The sequence below is a fragment of the Octopus sinensis genome, linkage group LG7, assembly GCF_006345805.1.
Source record: "Octopus sinensis linkage group LG7, ASM634580v1, whole genome shotgun sequence".
NCBI lineage: Eukaryota > Metazoa > Mollusca > Cephalopoda > Octopoda > Octopodidae > Octopus > Octopus sinensis.
In genome coordinates this window covers 58,641,926-58,659,311 of record NC_043003.1, presented here as the reverse complement: position 1 = coordinate 58,659,311, position 17,386 = coordinate 58,641,926, and the positions used below count along the sequence as shown (strand labels likewise).

The 17,386-nt window shown below is 37.3% G+C and overlaps 1 protein-coding gene across 1 annotated transcript; it reads right to left on the bottom strand.

Annotated features, from left to right (window-relative positions):
- Positions 1 to 59: 59 nt before the first annotated feature.
- LOC115214269 (zinc finger protein 883-like) lies at positions 60 to 10,359 on the bottom strand. The gene is made up of 2 exons (XM_029783414.2): positions 10,218 to 10,359; positions 60 to 3,493 (listed from the first exon to the last, which is right to left on the bottom strand). Exon 2 carries the CDS (start codon positions 3,345 to 3,347, stop codon positions 1,311 to 1,313), a length of 2,037 nt encoding a protein of 678 aa, XP_029639274.1. The 5' UTR covers positions 3,348 to 3,493; positions 10,218 to 10,359; the 3' UTR covers positions 60 to 1,310.
- Positions 10,360 to 17,386: the final 7,027 nt, after the last annotated feature.

Genomic DNA, 17,386 nt, shown 5'->3' with positions numbered 1-17,386 from the left:
ATACCAAACATGATTGAGAGAATTACCTATTTCGAGTACCACAATTTTGCTTTCGATAGTTCTCAAGAGCAATAAGAACAGGCAAATGATAGACAAAAGCAAGTCTCCATTTTAAGTGGTTCTGCAGAAGTTGTATGAAGATGAAGGTCCATGAAAGAGTTGTTTGCAATTGATTCAATCTTCATTGAGGTGCTGAGAGAAAGAGAGAGTGAGAAGGGGAGGGAGAAAGAGAGCAATATGTTAGTCAGCAGAGTTGTGATTTTAGGTAAAGGGATACACTGCTGCATGTTTCCATGGATTGTGACAGGGGCTTGTAGACAGAGAGAGAGTCTGATAAGGACTGGATGTAGCTCTGAAGTGCCTTGGTTGAGAGTGATGAAAAGAACAAGGTCAGTATCAATTGTCATTCTGGGTTGTGAAGTAATGAAAGAACATTTTAAGGATCCCGTTGGTTTGGTTGCAAACATCAATTTCTGTTTGAATTGATTTCATATTCAGTGTAACGATACACTTTTATAGGCTAATGGGTGATGTGAAAATCATTTTCACTATAAATCAATAGATAAAGAGTTATTAGCAATTAAAGTTTGAAAATTAAGGGTAAATCTATCCAATCGTAAGCCACAGATACATTCATGCCTGTTTCCATAGTAACAAACCAAGCATGAGAACTCTTTTTGTTAATGAGAGAGTACATGTGTTGACAAATATATTCTACACGATGCCACGTGCCTTGACATGGTGTTCTGTTGCTTGTATCCTGGTCGTGAGATATGCTAAAAATAACAGCTAAATAGGCCTTGAATCACACCTATTCTATAATCGTATGAATTCCTGTGTGTAGAGTACAAATTTGCAAAAATTTTCTGAAAATTCCAAATTTTAAAAAAAGCTATGAAAGGTGAAATGTCGTATGTTAAGCAGAATATGATTTGTTTACAATTTCATATAAAAACATGTGCTAGTTTCATAATGTTGACAATACATGTAGTTACACACAAAATGACAGCGTCAAATCCTTTTTCTTGACTGGGTGAAAATGATCAAACTTTAAACCTCTATAACTTATTAAAGACATATACTAGAAAAAAGTGAAATAACTCCAACAATTCAGCTTGGAAAAGTATATTAATGTACCAAATTAAAAAATTTTCAATAAACTTTAATTTTTGAAATGCTGGCAGCCAAACCAACTAGACCCCATTTTTACACACAATAACTGTGGTGGTAAAACAGGGGACTTTGAAGGAGCTTTGTTGACGTGAGCAGTGTGTAGTCGGAAGTGATACGAGCAACAAATATGGAGGTTTTCACATTGGGTGTGCTAACAGAGGCATCTTGGTTGAGGGATGGTGGGTTGGAGGATTCCATGAACTCTCTTGGTGAGGGACCAGATGGCTTTGCTGGAGTTTGGGAGGTGAGAGAACTTCCAGACTGCTTTTCTGAGGGTGAATATCCAAAGTAGTTTTGGGTGGAACTTGTTTATCACAGGTATTTAAATCACTTGTGTGCGTAAGTTTATGGCGAGTTAAAATTTTACTTGCAGAGAATGCTTTGTCGCAGATATCACACGGATATGGTTTTTCTCCTGTGTGAATACGTTTGTGAAGTGTCAAATACTCATTTCGAGAGAATGTCTTATTACATACATCACAATGATAATCACCTGTGTGGATATGTTTATGTCTAATTAAATACCTCTTCTGTGCAAATATTTTACCACAGATATCACATTGATGTGGTTTCTCTGAGTGAATATCTTGCTGAGAAGTAAGATTTTCACTTTCAGGGTATGTTTTATCACAAATCTCATCAGTCTGGGGAGGATTCAAGACTTTATGAATATGTTTGTGCCTAATCAAATATCTCTTTCGTGCAAATATTTTACCACAGACCTCACACGTATATGGTTTCTCACTTGTGTGCATATGCTTGTGAAGAGTTAAGTCTGCAAGTAGAGAGAACGTTTTACCACAAATGTCACATTTGTATGGTTTCTTACTTGTGTGAATATGTTTGTGCCTAATTAAATATCTCTTCAGTGAAAATATTTTACCACAGATATCACACTGGTGAGCTTTCTCTGAGTGAATATGTTTATGAGAATTTAAATTTTCATTTGTAGTGAACTTTTTACCACATATGTCACACTGGTAGGGTTTTTCAACAGTGTGAGTAAGTTTGTGACGTCTTAAATCTCCAGTTATAGAAAATCTTCTATCACAGATATCACAGTGGTATGGTTTCTCACCTGTGTGAACAGTTCGGTGATTTGTTAAATGCCCATTCTGAGCGAATGATTTTTTACAGACTTCACACTGATATGGTTTCTCATTTGAATGAATACGTTTATGACAAGATAAATTTCCAGTTGTCGAGAATGTCTTACCACAGATATTACACTCGTATGGCCTCTCACCTGTATGTTTACGCTTATGACATGTTAGATTTGCACTTCCAGAGAATGCTTTACCACAGACATCACATTCATATGGTTTTTCCCCTGTATGAATACGTCTGTGACGTTTCAAGTAATCTTTGCGAGAGAATGTTTTATCACAGGTATCACATTGGAAGTGTTTCTCTCCTGTGTGAATAAGTTTATGAGAAGTTAAATACCCACTCTGAGAGAATGCTTTACCACAGACGTCACATTTGTATGGTCTTTCATTGGTGTGAACGCGTTTATGGATAACTAATGGTTTACTTTTGGAAAATGTTTTCCCACAAACATTACAGTGATATGGTTTCTCATCGATGTGAATATGTTTATGGATAGCTAATGTTTTCCTTTTAGAAAATGCTTTACTACATATATCACAACGGTATGGTTTTTTATCTGAGTGAGTCTGAATATGAGAAGATAATTCTTCGAACTTCAAAAACGCTTTAGGACAAATCTCACAACGGTACGGTTTTTCTTCCGTATGTGTATGTTTGTGACGAGTTAAATTAGTTTTCTGTGAGAATTTTTTACCACAGACGTTACACACATACGGTTTCTCACTTGCATAGGTACATGTATGACAAGCTAATTTTGTAATGTCAGGAAATGTCTTACCACAGACATCACAGTAGTAGGGCTTTTCTTTTTCATGTGTCTGCTTGTGACGAGTTAAAATGGTTTTACGCGAGAACTTTTTACCACAAACATTGCATAGGTGTGCATTGTCTTCGGTGTGGATATGTTTGTGATTAGTCAAACTGTCAATGTCAGAGAATATTTTAAGACATATGTTACAGGTGTGCAATTTTTTTGCTACGTTCAACTGGTCCTCATGAGATAAATCTTTCTTATCAGATGGTGTTTCATTATGAACCTGGTTCTCACATGCTGTTTTCTCCATGATGTTGTTTACTGCTCATTCAACACAAATGTAATATCTTTCTTTATGACTTCATTAAATCACTTCAAATTTCAGTTGAAACCAGATGTTGTTTTTATAAAGCCATTCTTCATGTGTTCCTTTACGTGTCTTTTCTGAGGAATTTCCTGAAATGATAAACAGTATAAGTAAAAAGAAATCTAACAACTGTTTGTACTGCTGTTCAGTCTTACTTTCTGGAGACAAAATATATTTTATTGATCCATCATCATTTAATGTTGGTTTCCCATGTTGGCAAGCCACATGATTGTGTCAAGCTCTAATGTAAGGTTTTACATTGTTTCTATGGTAGGATGCCCTTTCAGTGTGTATTGGATGCTTATTTCCTGATAGTGGCAACAGTGAGGCCTTCAAATAACATGCAAGAAAAGGAAAAAGCACCTTGAAAAAGAGTGCGGTGTATCTAAGAGGGTGAGGTGGCCTTATTCCAGGTGCTTAGAGACTGAGGTATGATTGAGGGACAAGCTCAGGATTCTGACCATGGAGGAGCTACATGGCTACTCTGTGATATATAAGGGCGGGAGCAGCCAGGAAGAAGATAAAAATGGTAGCAAACTGCATACCAGATTGAATACTCAACATGCAAGAGGGTGAGCAGAAATGTAATGAAGCTATCTTCTGAGGAAATCTTTATTCAACTTTCAGGATGAGCCGATCTCTAACTGAAGAGGGAAACTGTGGTAGAGATAGATCCAGGAAGACATGGGATGAAGTAGTGAAGCATGATCTTTGAACTTTGAACCCCACAGAGGCAATGATTAGTGATTGAGACCTTTGGTGATATGCTGCACTTGAGAAGACATGTCAAGCCAAGTGAAATCATAGTTACTTCAGTTACTTATACCTGTGTCTCAGTCAGATTCTCTGACCCTTAGAAAGCTATTCAGCCAAGGTCTTTTCCACAGATGCCATCTCACAAGGGGAAATTATTTCCTATCAGATTGGGGCTTGGTGTGGCCTCCAGGCTTGCCAGTCCCCAGTCAAACCGTCCAACCCATGCCAGCATAGAAAAAAGACATTAAACAATGATGATGATGACTTCTTTAAACCCCTCCAAACGATCAACTCAGTTAATTCTTCAAGCAAATACTGAGTTTCATAGCTATAATGATCTCCCATAGTGACATCACATCAACGATCCCGACCCTCACCTCCCACCACCATCACCACATCTCAAAGGTGAGGTTTTCTCTTTATGACCATCATATATTTTAGCTCTGAACACAGATTGACCATATACAATGCACAAGCGAGACACTCATTACAGTACTGCTCACATATCTTGGATAGTAGCTGCTGCTGCTACTACTACTGCTACTACACAGAGCATCCTGAACCACAACAAAAATAGGGCCATATCTGACTGTTTGACAACTCTTTACACCAATGTGCAAGGTCCTTTCTTCTCTCTTTCATCATCATTTTCTAATGTCCGCTTTCCATGCTGACATGGGTTGGACGGTTTGACTAATGACTGGTGAGCCAGAAGGCTGCACAAGGCGCTATCTGATCTGGCAAAGTTTCTACAGCTGGATGTCCTTCCTAATGCCAACTACTCTGAGAGTGTAGTGGGTGCTTTTACATGCCACCGGCACGAGGGCCAGTCAGGGGGTACTGGCAATGACCATAGTCAAAAGGTGTTTTTTTACATGCTACATGCATGGTAGCCAGTCCGGCAACACTGGCAACCATCATACTCGAATATTGTTATTCATGTGCTGGTAAGGCGACGCTGGCAACAATCATGCTCGAATGGTGCTTTTTACGTGCCACCGGCACGGGAGCCAATCTGTGGCCCTGGCAACGATCACATTCGGATGTGCTTTTAACATTCCACTGGCACGAGTGCCAATCAGGCGGTACTGTCATCGGCCACAATGGCACGAGATTATGGATGAAGACATCCATAGGCTGATTTCAGAACTTTAAACCTCATGGAAGGGATGACAAGTGACATGTAGTGCTCAAGAAGAACCACCTATTATAACAAAACTGAAATTCTGGAAATACAATGTGATTGTGTGTGTGCATATATATATATGCACATGCACATACACACAACAGCATCCCTCACCTAATTTCATCCTCAAGCCTTCTGTCATCCATTACTAACTCCTTCATTAACTTCATAATTGCATAATTCATCACCATTTTCTGATACCAGTTATCTTTCTCATTTCCAAGAACGACTTAACCCTTTCGTTACCAAACCGCCCAAAAAAAATTTTGGTTTATGAGACCAAACCGCCCAAATTTACCTATTCATATTTAAATGAGAATATCAGAGCAAATCTCTTCAGTACATTCGTGAAAACACGTATTATACTTCGTAAACAGTTCAACTACAGTTTTGTACAATAATCGAAGTGTAATTTTAATTCCGTGAATTTTGGGAGATTTTTTTCCGAAATTTGTTCCTATTGTGTTTTCAAAATTTGTAATTCTGACAAAAAATGGATACGAATTTCATTATATCAAGCAGCGAGTCAGAATTCGAAGGATTTTCTACTGAAGACCTTCATAAATCTAACTCTATGACTGAAAAAAAAAAGCATGTGGTATTTGATAATGAATCTGATGTTTCATTTTCCGAAAGTGAAAACAGTGAATCTGAGATCTCCGATAGCGATAAAGAAAACGAATTGGCACCTGAATGGAGTGAAAATTTAAAAACTGTTTCTTTCGGTGATTTTTCTGAAGAAACTGGACCAAGCCACAGACTTTCCCAGAAGGGTAAAGCCTTAGACTATTTCTATTTACTTTTTCGAATGAGCCTATTTGAAATCATTACGGCAGAAACGAGCCGTTACGCTAAAATGTAAACAAAACGAAAGAAAGTTTAGTTTGTGGTTTCCCACAACCTTAAATGAAATTAAGACTATTTTGCCATAAATATTATTATGGGTATCAGAAAGTTACCCAGAATAACAAATTCTATCGTAAAATTTTGTTGTATACCCAATTGAATATTAGCTAATAACCCATTTTCTATAGCGATGTTTGAACAAAATTTTAATAATTTTATATTTTGTGGAATTTACCTGTATCTACCTGCAATTACAGTCACTTTGTGACAAAAATTATAGTATAGAATTGGTTGAGAATATTTCATTAAATTATCTTCCAAAAATCAGATTAATATATCGATAAATAAAAAAGTTATAGTTGTTTAATGAAACCAGACTAAATTTATGATTACGTTAGAAATTAATTGAAACACATAAGGGGTGTAATTTGGTCAGAAATATAGTAACGAAAGGGTTAATTCACCATCCATCCATAATTCTTAATGTTGTTCCTCCCTACTTATATTTTACATTGGTGGGCACGTAACAAACACCATCCGATCGTGGCCGTTCGCCAGCCTCATCTGGCACCTGTGTCGGTGGCACATAAAAACACCATCCGAAGACCCGGCAAGACTAGTCAGGCCATAACCTGTAGCCCCTACCTGGGACGTAGTCAGTCCACCTGTGCATACCTTCCTTCTTGTGACACTTGTGAAGACCTGTTGAGGCAAGTGAAAATCAAAACAAATCAAAATAGATGAACATCAATGGAATTTGTATCTTTGTGGTACCAGTGCCGGTGGCACGTGGCACACAAGAAAACCATCCGAACGTGGCCGTAGCCAGTACCGCATCGACTGGCCTCCGTGCTGTGGGCACGTAACAAACACCATCCGATCGTGGCCGTTTGCCAGCCTCATCTGGCACCTGTGTCGGTGGCACATAAAAAAACACCATCCGAGCGTGGCCGTCTGCCAGCCTCGTCTGGCACCTGTGTCGGTGGCACATAAAATCACCCACTACACTCTCGGAGTGGTTGGCGTTAGGAAGGGCATCCAGCTGTAGAAACACTGCCAGATCTGACTGGACTGGTGCAGCTTTCGGGCTCCCCAGACCCCAGTTGAACTGTCCAACCCATGCTAGCATGGAAAGCGGACGTTAAATGATGATGCTGATGATGATGATGATCACCCTTTTTTGCACTACCAAATTATATCTCCTTTTCAACCACCATATCTCCCTCAGCATCACACCTACCTCTCCCTTCTCTCATGCAACTTGACCATCCATGTCATTGCATTTTCATCTTTCCCCTGTTTATTGTATTATAACTATTCTGCTACTCCTCACCCATCTTTTACTGTTAGTCATTATATATTCTGCTCTATTTTCCACCCCGTGTCATGTATCACTGACTACCCACCATTTATTATTCCAACTTTTCAACCCTACCCATTCTCTACAGCCATTACCTACTCTTACCCCATCTATCTATCATCAACCACTCTTCAACCCTTGTTCAACATCCCTCACCAATTCTGTATGTTCAACCATTCCTCACTCTCTCTCTGTACATTCTTGCAACCTCAACCCTCCCTCACTCTGTTTTTCTGTCACTCTTCATCTCTATTCAATTTCTTGTATCTTCAAGGTCTACTCTGACACTTCATCACAACTATTTTAGCTGTCTTTCCAGACTCCAGCCTATCCACTCTTCTTTAAAGTAAGTAGCCATGCAAATCCTCAACAGCAAGAAACCTTTTCAGTTCTGTCCCCTTCTTTTGTACTTTAACTTCTCATCCAGCATAAAAGCCATCTTGCTCTATAGTAACCTCACTCAGTTGAAGATCTTAATCTGGTAAACTGCATGGTAACATCAATAATGCTTGTGCCATGAAAATGATAGAAAAAAGGTACTCAATACACTCTGTAATGTGGTTGGCTTTAGGAAGGGCATCCAGCTGTAGAAACCATACCAGAGTAGATACTGATGCACAATGCAGTCCTCAGACTTGTCAGATCTGATCAAACCATCCAACTCCTGCCAGGATGGTAGATGAATATAAAATGATGGTGATGATATATAATCAGCTTAACGAAATTCACTGAGCTTTCTATGGCCAGATGCCCTTCCTGTCACCAACCCATACCTGTTTCCAAGCAATGTAATATATATACTCAAAGTTGAACGTTTTTCATGAAAGACTGGAAATTTGTGACACTGCTTGTATGACGATCACAAGGAAACACACACACACAAGCGTAATGACCTTTCAGCTCATGACTGTAATAGAAGATGCCAACTGCACAGCACTTAGGACAAGTTTCTGCTATAGGCATAAACTACATGGAAGCCTGCTGCATACACACACACACATATATAGTGTTTAATATCCACTCTTCTACGCTTGCTTGGATCAAACGCAATTCATTGAGACATTTTCTAAGTCCTAAGTTGCTAATCCACCTATTTCTTGACATGGTAATATCGCAAAGATGTTTCTCATGGAAGACCCCGAAACAAACATCACTGTTTGTATGACAGTGAGGCTCATTTACAATCATCACATGATGTCATGACAAGGCACCCCACCCTTTATATATATATATTTACACACACACACACGCGTGCACGGTAGGCTTCTTTCAGCTCCGTCTATAAATTGATTCACAAGGCATAGATCGGCTCGAGGATAAAGAAGGCACTTGTCGAAGGTGTCGCGTAGTGGGATTGAATCAGAAGCCAGTTGATTCCAAAGTGAACTTCTTCCTTAACCACACAGTCATGCCTTTAAATATATAGGAAAAGTGAGAGAGATCCTGGGCTTTAAAGTCTAAAACGGAAAATTTTCAAAACCAGTATTTGATGTGTCAATTCATTTTGGGCTTTTCTGCATGTGCCAAAAGTGTCTGTAGTAATTTTGGCGAAGGTAAAGAATACGCACACCAGGTGTTTAGGGTTATGTGCGTATGCTTTACCTCTGCCTTAATATTATTGTAATGACATTTATGCATTAGTAGACATGCAATTAATAATAAGGAAAATATAGAAAGAAAAAAAACCCTCCCTTTTATCGCCCCGAGTTAAAACGTAAAGTGAAGATTCGCAGTTACCCTTAACGGCTACAACCTCGCCTAACCAATGAGCTCTCATACGTTCCTGTTTTAATTCGAACAGCGAATGAAATAAAATGCGTGAGAGAGAGAAAGAGAGAGCGGAAGTGGTGTGTGTTGCTCACTGGCACGAGGAATTAAAAGAGGAAAGTGTGGTAAATTTGTCAGCTCATTTGCTAAGGATTTCGGTAGAAGAATTCCATGGTTACATCTTGGCGGAAAAAGCTCATGTTTGATCAGTACTCGGGTTAAGTACATGGGACAAGACCTCCAAAGAGGAGCCAGATTTTCACAAATAGGACAGATCACGATTATTTTTTCATAGTTCAAAGTGAGACTTATCGAAAATATAAAAACCACTCTTTCTAACATTATCGACAGTGCTACAATTCAATTATAAGCACCTGTAACTGACTTTATCAATAGGTCTCGAGTATTACCCTTCATTTAGTTAAACAACACAACTGTCATCTGTAAGAAAGAAACTAAGGGGTTCCATTTACGTTTTATATGAAGAATAATAATATAACAAAGTAGAAATAATTATACGTGATATATTAATTAATCATAAACTGAATCTTATGCAAAATATGTTTTGCAAAACGATTTTTTAAAATAAAATTAAATAAAACAGTGGACAAAAAGAAAAATCAATATTGAAATATTTTGTCATTTTGGAACTTTGATAATCATAATTTTGTTTGAGTAGAGATGAAATGAAACAACAGAATGAAATAATATTCAGAGAAGAATTTCTTTAAATAAAATATTTATATATATTTATCTGATTGCGATTTGTTTGTAAAATATCTATAGTGAATAATGACAGGGAAAGCAATTTCATAGATTTAAAGGCATCTTAAAGTTTTCTTATTATACGTAAAACAATCGAGATGGTGAAGAGTAGATATGCATGTGAACAACTTACTGTTTTCTAATATATTTCTTCACTATTTCTTGGAGTTAGATGCAATAAATGTGGAAATATTTAAGTGATGCAAAACATCGAAGAAGACATAAAGAGAAAAAGTGACGGGAGAGAGGGCAAACTAAGTGATAACTAGGCCTCAATATTCACATAACTAATCGATCAAAGCAAGTAGCCTTATTTTCGTAGCTGACTCTTGATTAGTACAATAATGAACCTTTTATCTGGCTTCCAGAAATCCAGGTGTGCTGTGCAATATCATGAAACATTAATTCCTACTTAAACGTGGATGTACTGTTAGAATGAACTTTACAGCGATAGATACGATGAGAGAAACTCTCATATAGGCTTTTGCCTATATGACCTCTTAAGTGCGAATAAATATTTCCTCTCAGTGATATATTATGCCTCTATCGCTAAAATATCATGAAATATAATACACCTTGTAATGAGTAAACACACACAGTAATTAAAGTTGCTTAATTTGACTACAGGGTGTAAAAAATAGTTTAGTTCTACGTTTTAATGTGCATTGATATGGATTAAACATACTCTGCTTTAGAAGTGTATAAATTTGCACCTGTATCCGTTAAATAAAATCATATTCTTTATTCATTTTCGTTTAAATTTCATCTTATAAACATTTTACGGTATACATGGTACAGTATTATACATTTTAAGAATTTTAAGTGGATTTACAGGTAACAAACAGGCCCCGTTTTAGAAATGTATTAATTTGAATCTGTTCAATACATTAGTTCTTGGCGTTTTTACTTTTCATAGTTTACATTATATTTTAAATATATACATATTTAAGCTGTCTCCAGAAAACCGAGAAATTCAGGTGACTTCCGGTCCCAAGTTTGCCGGATATTTGGTCCGGTACTGTCATATGTAAAAGACGTAATGAAAGCGAATGGTGTTAAAAATCTATGAGGCATCACAAAGTAACAGAAATAATAGATGTTTTGGTAAATTGGAAGGTGTTGATGCATTGCATTGATATGGAATAAATTATCATAGGAATCTTTTCGGTTTGAACGACAGTTTTTAACATAATTTCTAGGTAACTAAAAAATCTTTAACTTCATATAATGGTAGAATGTGTTTATAAAACATCTTTTTCTCTTGGCTTTATTGAGAAAATCCTATAGTTTGTAAGATATTTGTTTTTTCTTTCTTCAATTTCTGCAATTTCAACCAATCAATGACGTCTATTGAGGTGAAAACATTCTGTGCCGTATGAATATGTCCCTCGTTTAAGAAACAGGTTGGGTTTATTTACCTTTCTGAAGTAAAAAAGATACCCCCCACCCCCACCCCTAACCCTAAAACAAATTGAAATGCAATAGATCGATACTAGGGTCATAATTATGGGTGACAATTTCATATGACACTGCTAGAAAAACTGCTGTTCAAATCGAAAAGATCCAGTGTTGATGCATTGCATTGATATGGAATAAATTATCATAGTCCTAACAAAATGGCTGTTATGAAAATTTATAAGTCATTAAAATTATGAATAAAGTAAGGGGAAATTGAATTAGTACGGTCATTAATTTGGGAAAGAAAGGTACAGGAGACAAATGTGAAATTTATATTGATTCAAGTTAATTAACAATTGAAGATGGGCATGGGACAAGGTGTGTGTGTGTGGGAGGGAGTAAGTCATCATTGATATGTTTTGAGAGAACTCTAGGCATGTTTTGGCCTTATGAAACCACCTCAGTGAATCATAAACTTTATCTATATATATTGATGACTGGTTCCCATGCCAGTGGCTTGTAAAAAGCACTATCTGAATGTGATCGATGTCAAGCCCACCTGACTGGCTCCCGTGCCAGCGGCACATAAAAAGCACCCGCTGCACTCTCGGAGTGGTTAGCATTTGGAAGGGCATCCAGCTGTAGAAACACTACCAGATCAAACTGGAGCCTGCTGCAGCTACTGGCTCTCCAGACCTCAGTCAAACCATCCAACCTATGCCAGCATGGAAAATGAACATTAAATGATGATGACAGTTCTTGAGTGAAAAAGACCTGAGAGTCTTGATCACTTATTAGAATAACTAGAGGATGAGAATAATTACCCAGGACTTCTACATTAAAAAAAATCCAAATAGTTGAGACAATGCAAATATGTGTGAGATACACAACTAAGTTCTTAGATTGTGCATTTAAAATCTATTTTTTTAATCAGTTAGATTCATCCTCATCTCAGGTTATACAGAGGTGAATCTAGATAATTTCATTGATTCAGCCTGGCTTTAATACAAGTGAATATTTCTGACACCTGTAAGAAAACAGTCTGTTACTTTTGTGACCCTCAGGTAGTTTACTTATCATCTTTAACAATTGCATGTTAGTTTTAACCCCTCCACACACACATACACACAATATGTACATGTAGTTTATATGTTTCTAACTATATGCCTACGTAAGGGGAGGGACATAATATCCAGGCAGATACCAAATTTCTCAATGTAAAATGCCGAGGCTGGTTCCTTCAGACGGTGTGTTTTATGGTAAATTTCCTTTAACTCCCATCCAATGTTACAGATTTTTCCTGGAAACTTAGAGTGTAAAGTATGATATTGATGATAAGGAGAATGAAGAATTTGAACATTCAAACTTTATGTTTATTTACAGTTGGTTTATTCATAATAATTATCCAACACGTTGGGTCTTCCGCATTTTTTTTACTGATGGCTTCTGTGCTGTTGTTGAGCGTATTCGGACTTGTGTTAGGAGACTTTTCATAGATTTGGGTTGTCTCTTACTTTTTTAATGATGGTGTGTGCTTGGAGGATTAAATTCATTCTGTGGGACCCAACTGTGGGATATGTGTCAAAGGGACAACATGTGCTTCGGAGAACCTGATATACACACTAACCTGCTCTGGGTGTCAAGAGCAATACATAGGCCAAACAAAAAACAGTCTACGTAAAAGAATGGCTCTGCATAGATCCTAGATCAAAATGCCCCAAAATGGAAAAACGGCATTCAGCCAACACGTAGACATTTGTGACAATAACAAAAATCCAAGCTTCAGAATTTTCCCCCTCTACCAATTCAGGGATGATACAACCTGTAGCCAACGAATTAGTGAAGAAACTCTTTTTATTACAAAATACAGACCCCTTTTGAATGCGTCTACAACAAACGACATATCCACCATGGCCTTAGAATAACACAAATACACATCATCATCATCATCGTTTAGCGTCCGTTTTCCATGCTAGCATGGGTTAAAAATGATACACTCAAGAGATTCCCAAGAATTCATTAAAATCAATCCCAGTCACTGCTATAATCCATAACGTGCCAATTTTAGGTCACTTGACCATTTAACACCTTACTACTATCATACTACCTACATTCCTTCTTATTCTCCCTTCTCTTTCTTCTTCCTCTCCACCACCTCCTTCCTAATTTACCACTATTGCTGTTTAGAATAACACCTATGCAAACTTTATAAACAAAACATTCAAAAGAGATGTTTCAAGAATTCAATCACTACTACCATCCACAACCGGTCACTAACATACTAATACTACTATCATTTGTTTTGGATTGGTTTGTATGTCTGGATGCTCTTCCTAATACCAACCACTTTACAGAGTGTACTGGGTGATTTTTACGTGGCACCATCACCAGTGCTTTTTATGAGGCACATTGATCTTAGGATCTCAGTTCTGTTGTGGTGTGTACAGCAATGTGCCACGTATCTTGGCCCTCTCTCATCTCCTTCATAAGCCACAGTGTTTTGAGACTGGCCTTCAATACTTGTCTTCCTGGGGTTCCCTCTTCCACCACTCTAAATGAAACTGTCCTCACCCATCTGCTTCACATGACCATATCAGTGCAGTTTCCTCTCTTGCACATTGCATCTAATTCCTCATATACCTAACTTCTCTCTCAGTACATCAATGCTCTGTTGCAGATCTTGGAGCATACCAGCTTTGTTTTGCTCCAGCATTTACATGTCCTCCACATTCAGGGCCCATGTTTCACTACTATGCAGTATAGCAGCCCATACACATGCACCATACAATCTTCCCTGCACTTGGAAAGAGAGACCTTTGGTTGTCACCAAAGGTAAATGCTCTCTGAACTTTCTCCATCCTATTCTTATTCTAGCATTTAACACCTTTCGTACAACCTCCTCCACTGTTTATTAGGTTACCTAGTTAGCAAAAATTACCTACAACTTGCTGAGAGCCACCAGGACATTGGAGGAAATCAATTCCCCATGTATCTGTGTTCTTTATGGCTCTCATACATCTTCCACATACAAACACTACTTTCTCTGTTAATCTTCCTACTATCTCACTGCACCTCTTGTGAGTTCATACTTTGCAATGGGTACACCTAGTGGAATATGATTTCACTTAATTAAAGTGATATTAATGACCAGTATACAAACATGCTTTAGAATAAGGCTTAAGGCAAATACAAAGCATATTATTAACAGGCACAGGAGTGGCTGTGTGGTAAGTAGCTTGCTTACTAACCACATGGTTCTAGGTTCATTCCCACTGCGTGGTGCCTTGGGCAAGTGTCTTCTGTTATAGCCCCTCTGGCCGACCAAAGTCTTGTGAGTGGATTTGGTAGGCAGAAACTGAAAGAAGCCTGTCGTATCGTATATATGTATGTGTGTCTGTGTTTATCCCCCCAACATCGCTTGACAACTGATGCTGGTGTGTTTATGTCCCCCGTAACTTAGCAGTTCGGCAAAAAAGACTGATAGAATAAGTAATAGGCTTCCAAAGAATAAGTCCTGGGGTCGATTTGCCTGACTAAAGGTGGTGCTCCAGCATGGCTGCAGTCAAATGACTGAAACAAGTAAAAGAATATTGAATGAGTAAGAAAAAAATAATTATGTAATCAACTTCTTTGGCTTAGAGCTGTAAGCTGATACACATGCACACAAAATATGAAATATAATATAGAAGTAATAATGGGACCAAAGCTGTCATCATCATCAGTTAGTGGCTGCTTTCCATGCAGGCATGGGTTAATTGGTTTGACTGGAACTGGTAAGCCAGAGAGCTGCACTAGGTTCCTGTCTAATTTTGGCTTGGTTTCTATGGTTGGACGCCCTTCCTAATGCCAACCACTCTGAGAGTGTGGTGGGTGCCTTTTATTTGTGACCAGCATGGATGCTTTTATATGTCATCAGCATGGGAGCTGTTATGCGTCACTGGCTCCGGCCACAATTACGATTTCACTTGGCTTGACAGGTCTTTTCAAGCACACCAAATCACCAAAGGTCACGGTCATTTGTCATTGCCTCTGTGAGACCCAACATTTGAAGATTATGCTTCACCACTTCATCCCATGTCTTCCTGGTGTCTCAAAATATACACACACACTCAATACTAATGATAAAAGATAAGATATTGAGGGAAGTTTTTGCCAACAGGGGCTGATAAAAGGCAAATGAAGTATAAAGGCAGAGTTATCTAACAACTGTTTATTGATTGCCTGGTGTCACAATAAATCTGAGGGCTGGTGAGTCCCTGAGAACATCTAAAAATAAAAGATCTGTGCCACCAAAAGCAAATTCTGTTTCATTCAGATGTAAACAACAGAAAAAGTGCAGCTGACATCTTTTATAAAGACAAAATTTAAAGAATAAATGAAAATTACCATTTTAAAAGTGAAGCAAAGATTGATACATTCATTTACAAGTATTTTCATAAGTTTTATTTATTCTTTTATATATATTTTACATATTGTTCTTGGTCTATTCCTTTTTAGCTTTTAAAATTTTTTACAGACAATATTTCATGAGACAAGAGTTAGGACAAGTTTTAACACAAAGAAAGCAATTTTCAAGATACAAATATTTATTACTGATGAAAATAGGCGTTTGCTAATAATTTGTTGTAAATTCATTACCCCCTACCCCTGAAATGATGTATTTTGGATGAAGCAACCACACCTTTATAAACTGCAATAATTTAACAGAGTGGTTCATACAATTATGTAAAATGTAATTACAAGTTGTCCCATAACGTATATCATTTATGGTAAGATTTGATATAGTCCATGGTTATAATGACAAATAGCAGTTTATATTAAGCTTAAATACAATGTTGTGGAAATGCAGGAAGAAAATTTAGTGAAATAACCTTCAAATTCTGTTATTTTGAGATGGAAAAATTTTAAACTATTTGATGAATGCTTCTACAGAAATATTTCATAATAGAAAAAAATTACATTTATGAAACTTATTATGGCTATTTCTATCAAATATTTTCTCAATCATGATATAACAAATTGCTTTAAAGAGTCAGGAATGATAAAATATTACAGGTTTGTGTTAGTGTCACTTTGCATTTGAAAGAGACTACAGCTTTCATAGTTAAGGGATTTTTAAAGAGTTCTGTTTATGGAGGCAGTGCAGGTCTTGTGTGAGGTATGAGATATGGATTTTGCCTGTTTAAAGAAGCTTAAGGACAAATGAAGGGTAGAATCATCTGCATGGAAGTGTGTTTCTAGATGTGGCAGTAAACAGGTTAATAACAAAATATACAAAATGAAATGTGTGGGTGATAGAATCGATCCTTGTGGTACACCAGAGTTTATAGAGTGTGACTCAGATAGTTTGTTGGTACTTGTTGCAAATGGTCTGACATGAATCTAAGAAATGAAAGACAGATGGAAAGCATAGATGGGTAACTTAAATAGGAGGTTCTTATACCAAACATGATTGAAAAATTTGCTCCAACTTTGCTTCCATTAGAGTTTTCAGGAGCAAAGTGGTGAATAATATGGAAAAGCAAGTGTCCAGTTCTTCTGAATCTACAGAAACTGTGTTTGGAGGTCTTTAAGAAGGAAGTGTCGATTGCCGATTCAAGTACTGTCTTTCAAATAGTGAAAAAGAACAAGAGCAATAAGTTAGTAAGCAGAATTAAAGAAATTAACTACTTAAGGCAGCATTTCTCAACCGGGGTTCCCTGGAACCCTAGGGTTCTGCAAAAGGTTCCTAGGGGTTCCCTGGGAAAGAGTGAAATAAGCTATGCTAATTTCATGATTGTAATATTACTATACACACACCATATTGGTTGTTGTAATATAGACATCATCCCATCTAACCTATTATGTTACCCCAAAAATATAACAACCATATATATATATATATATATAGTTGATATATATTTA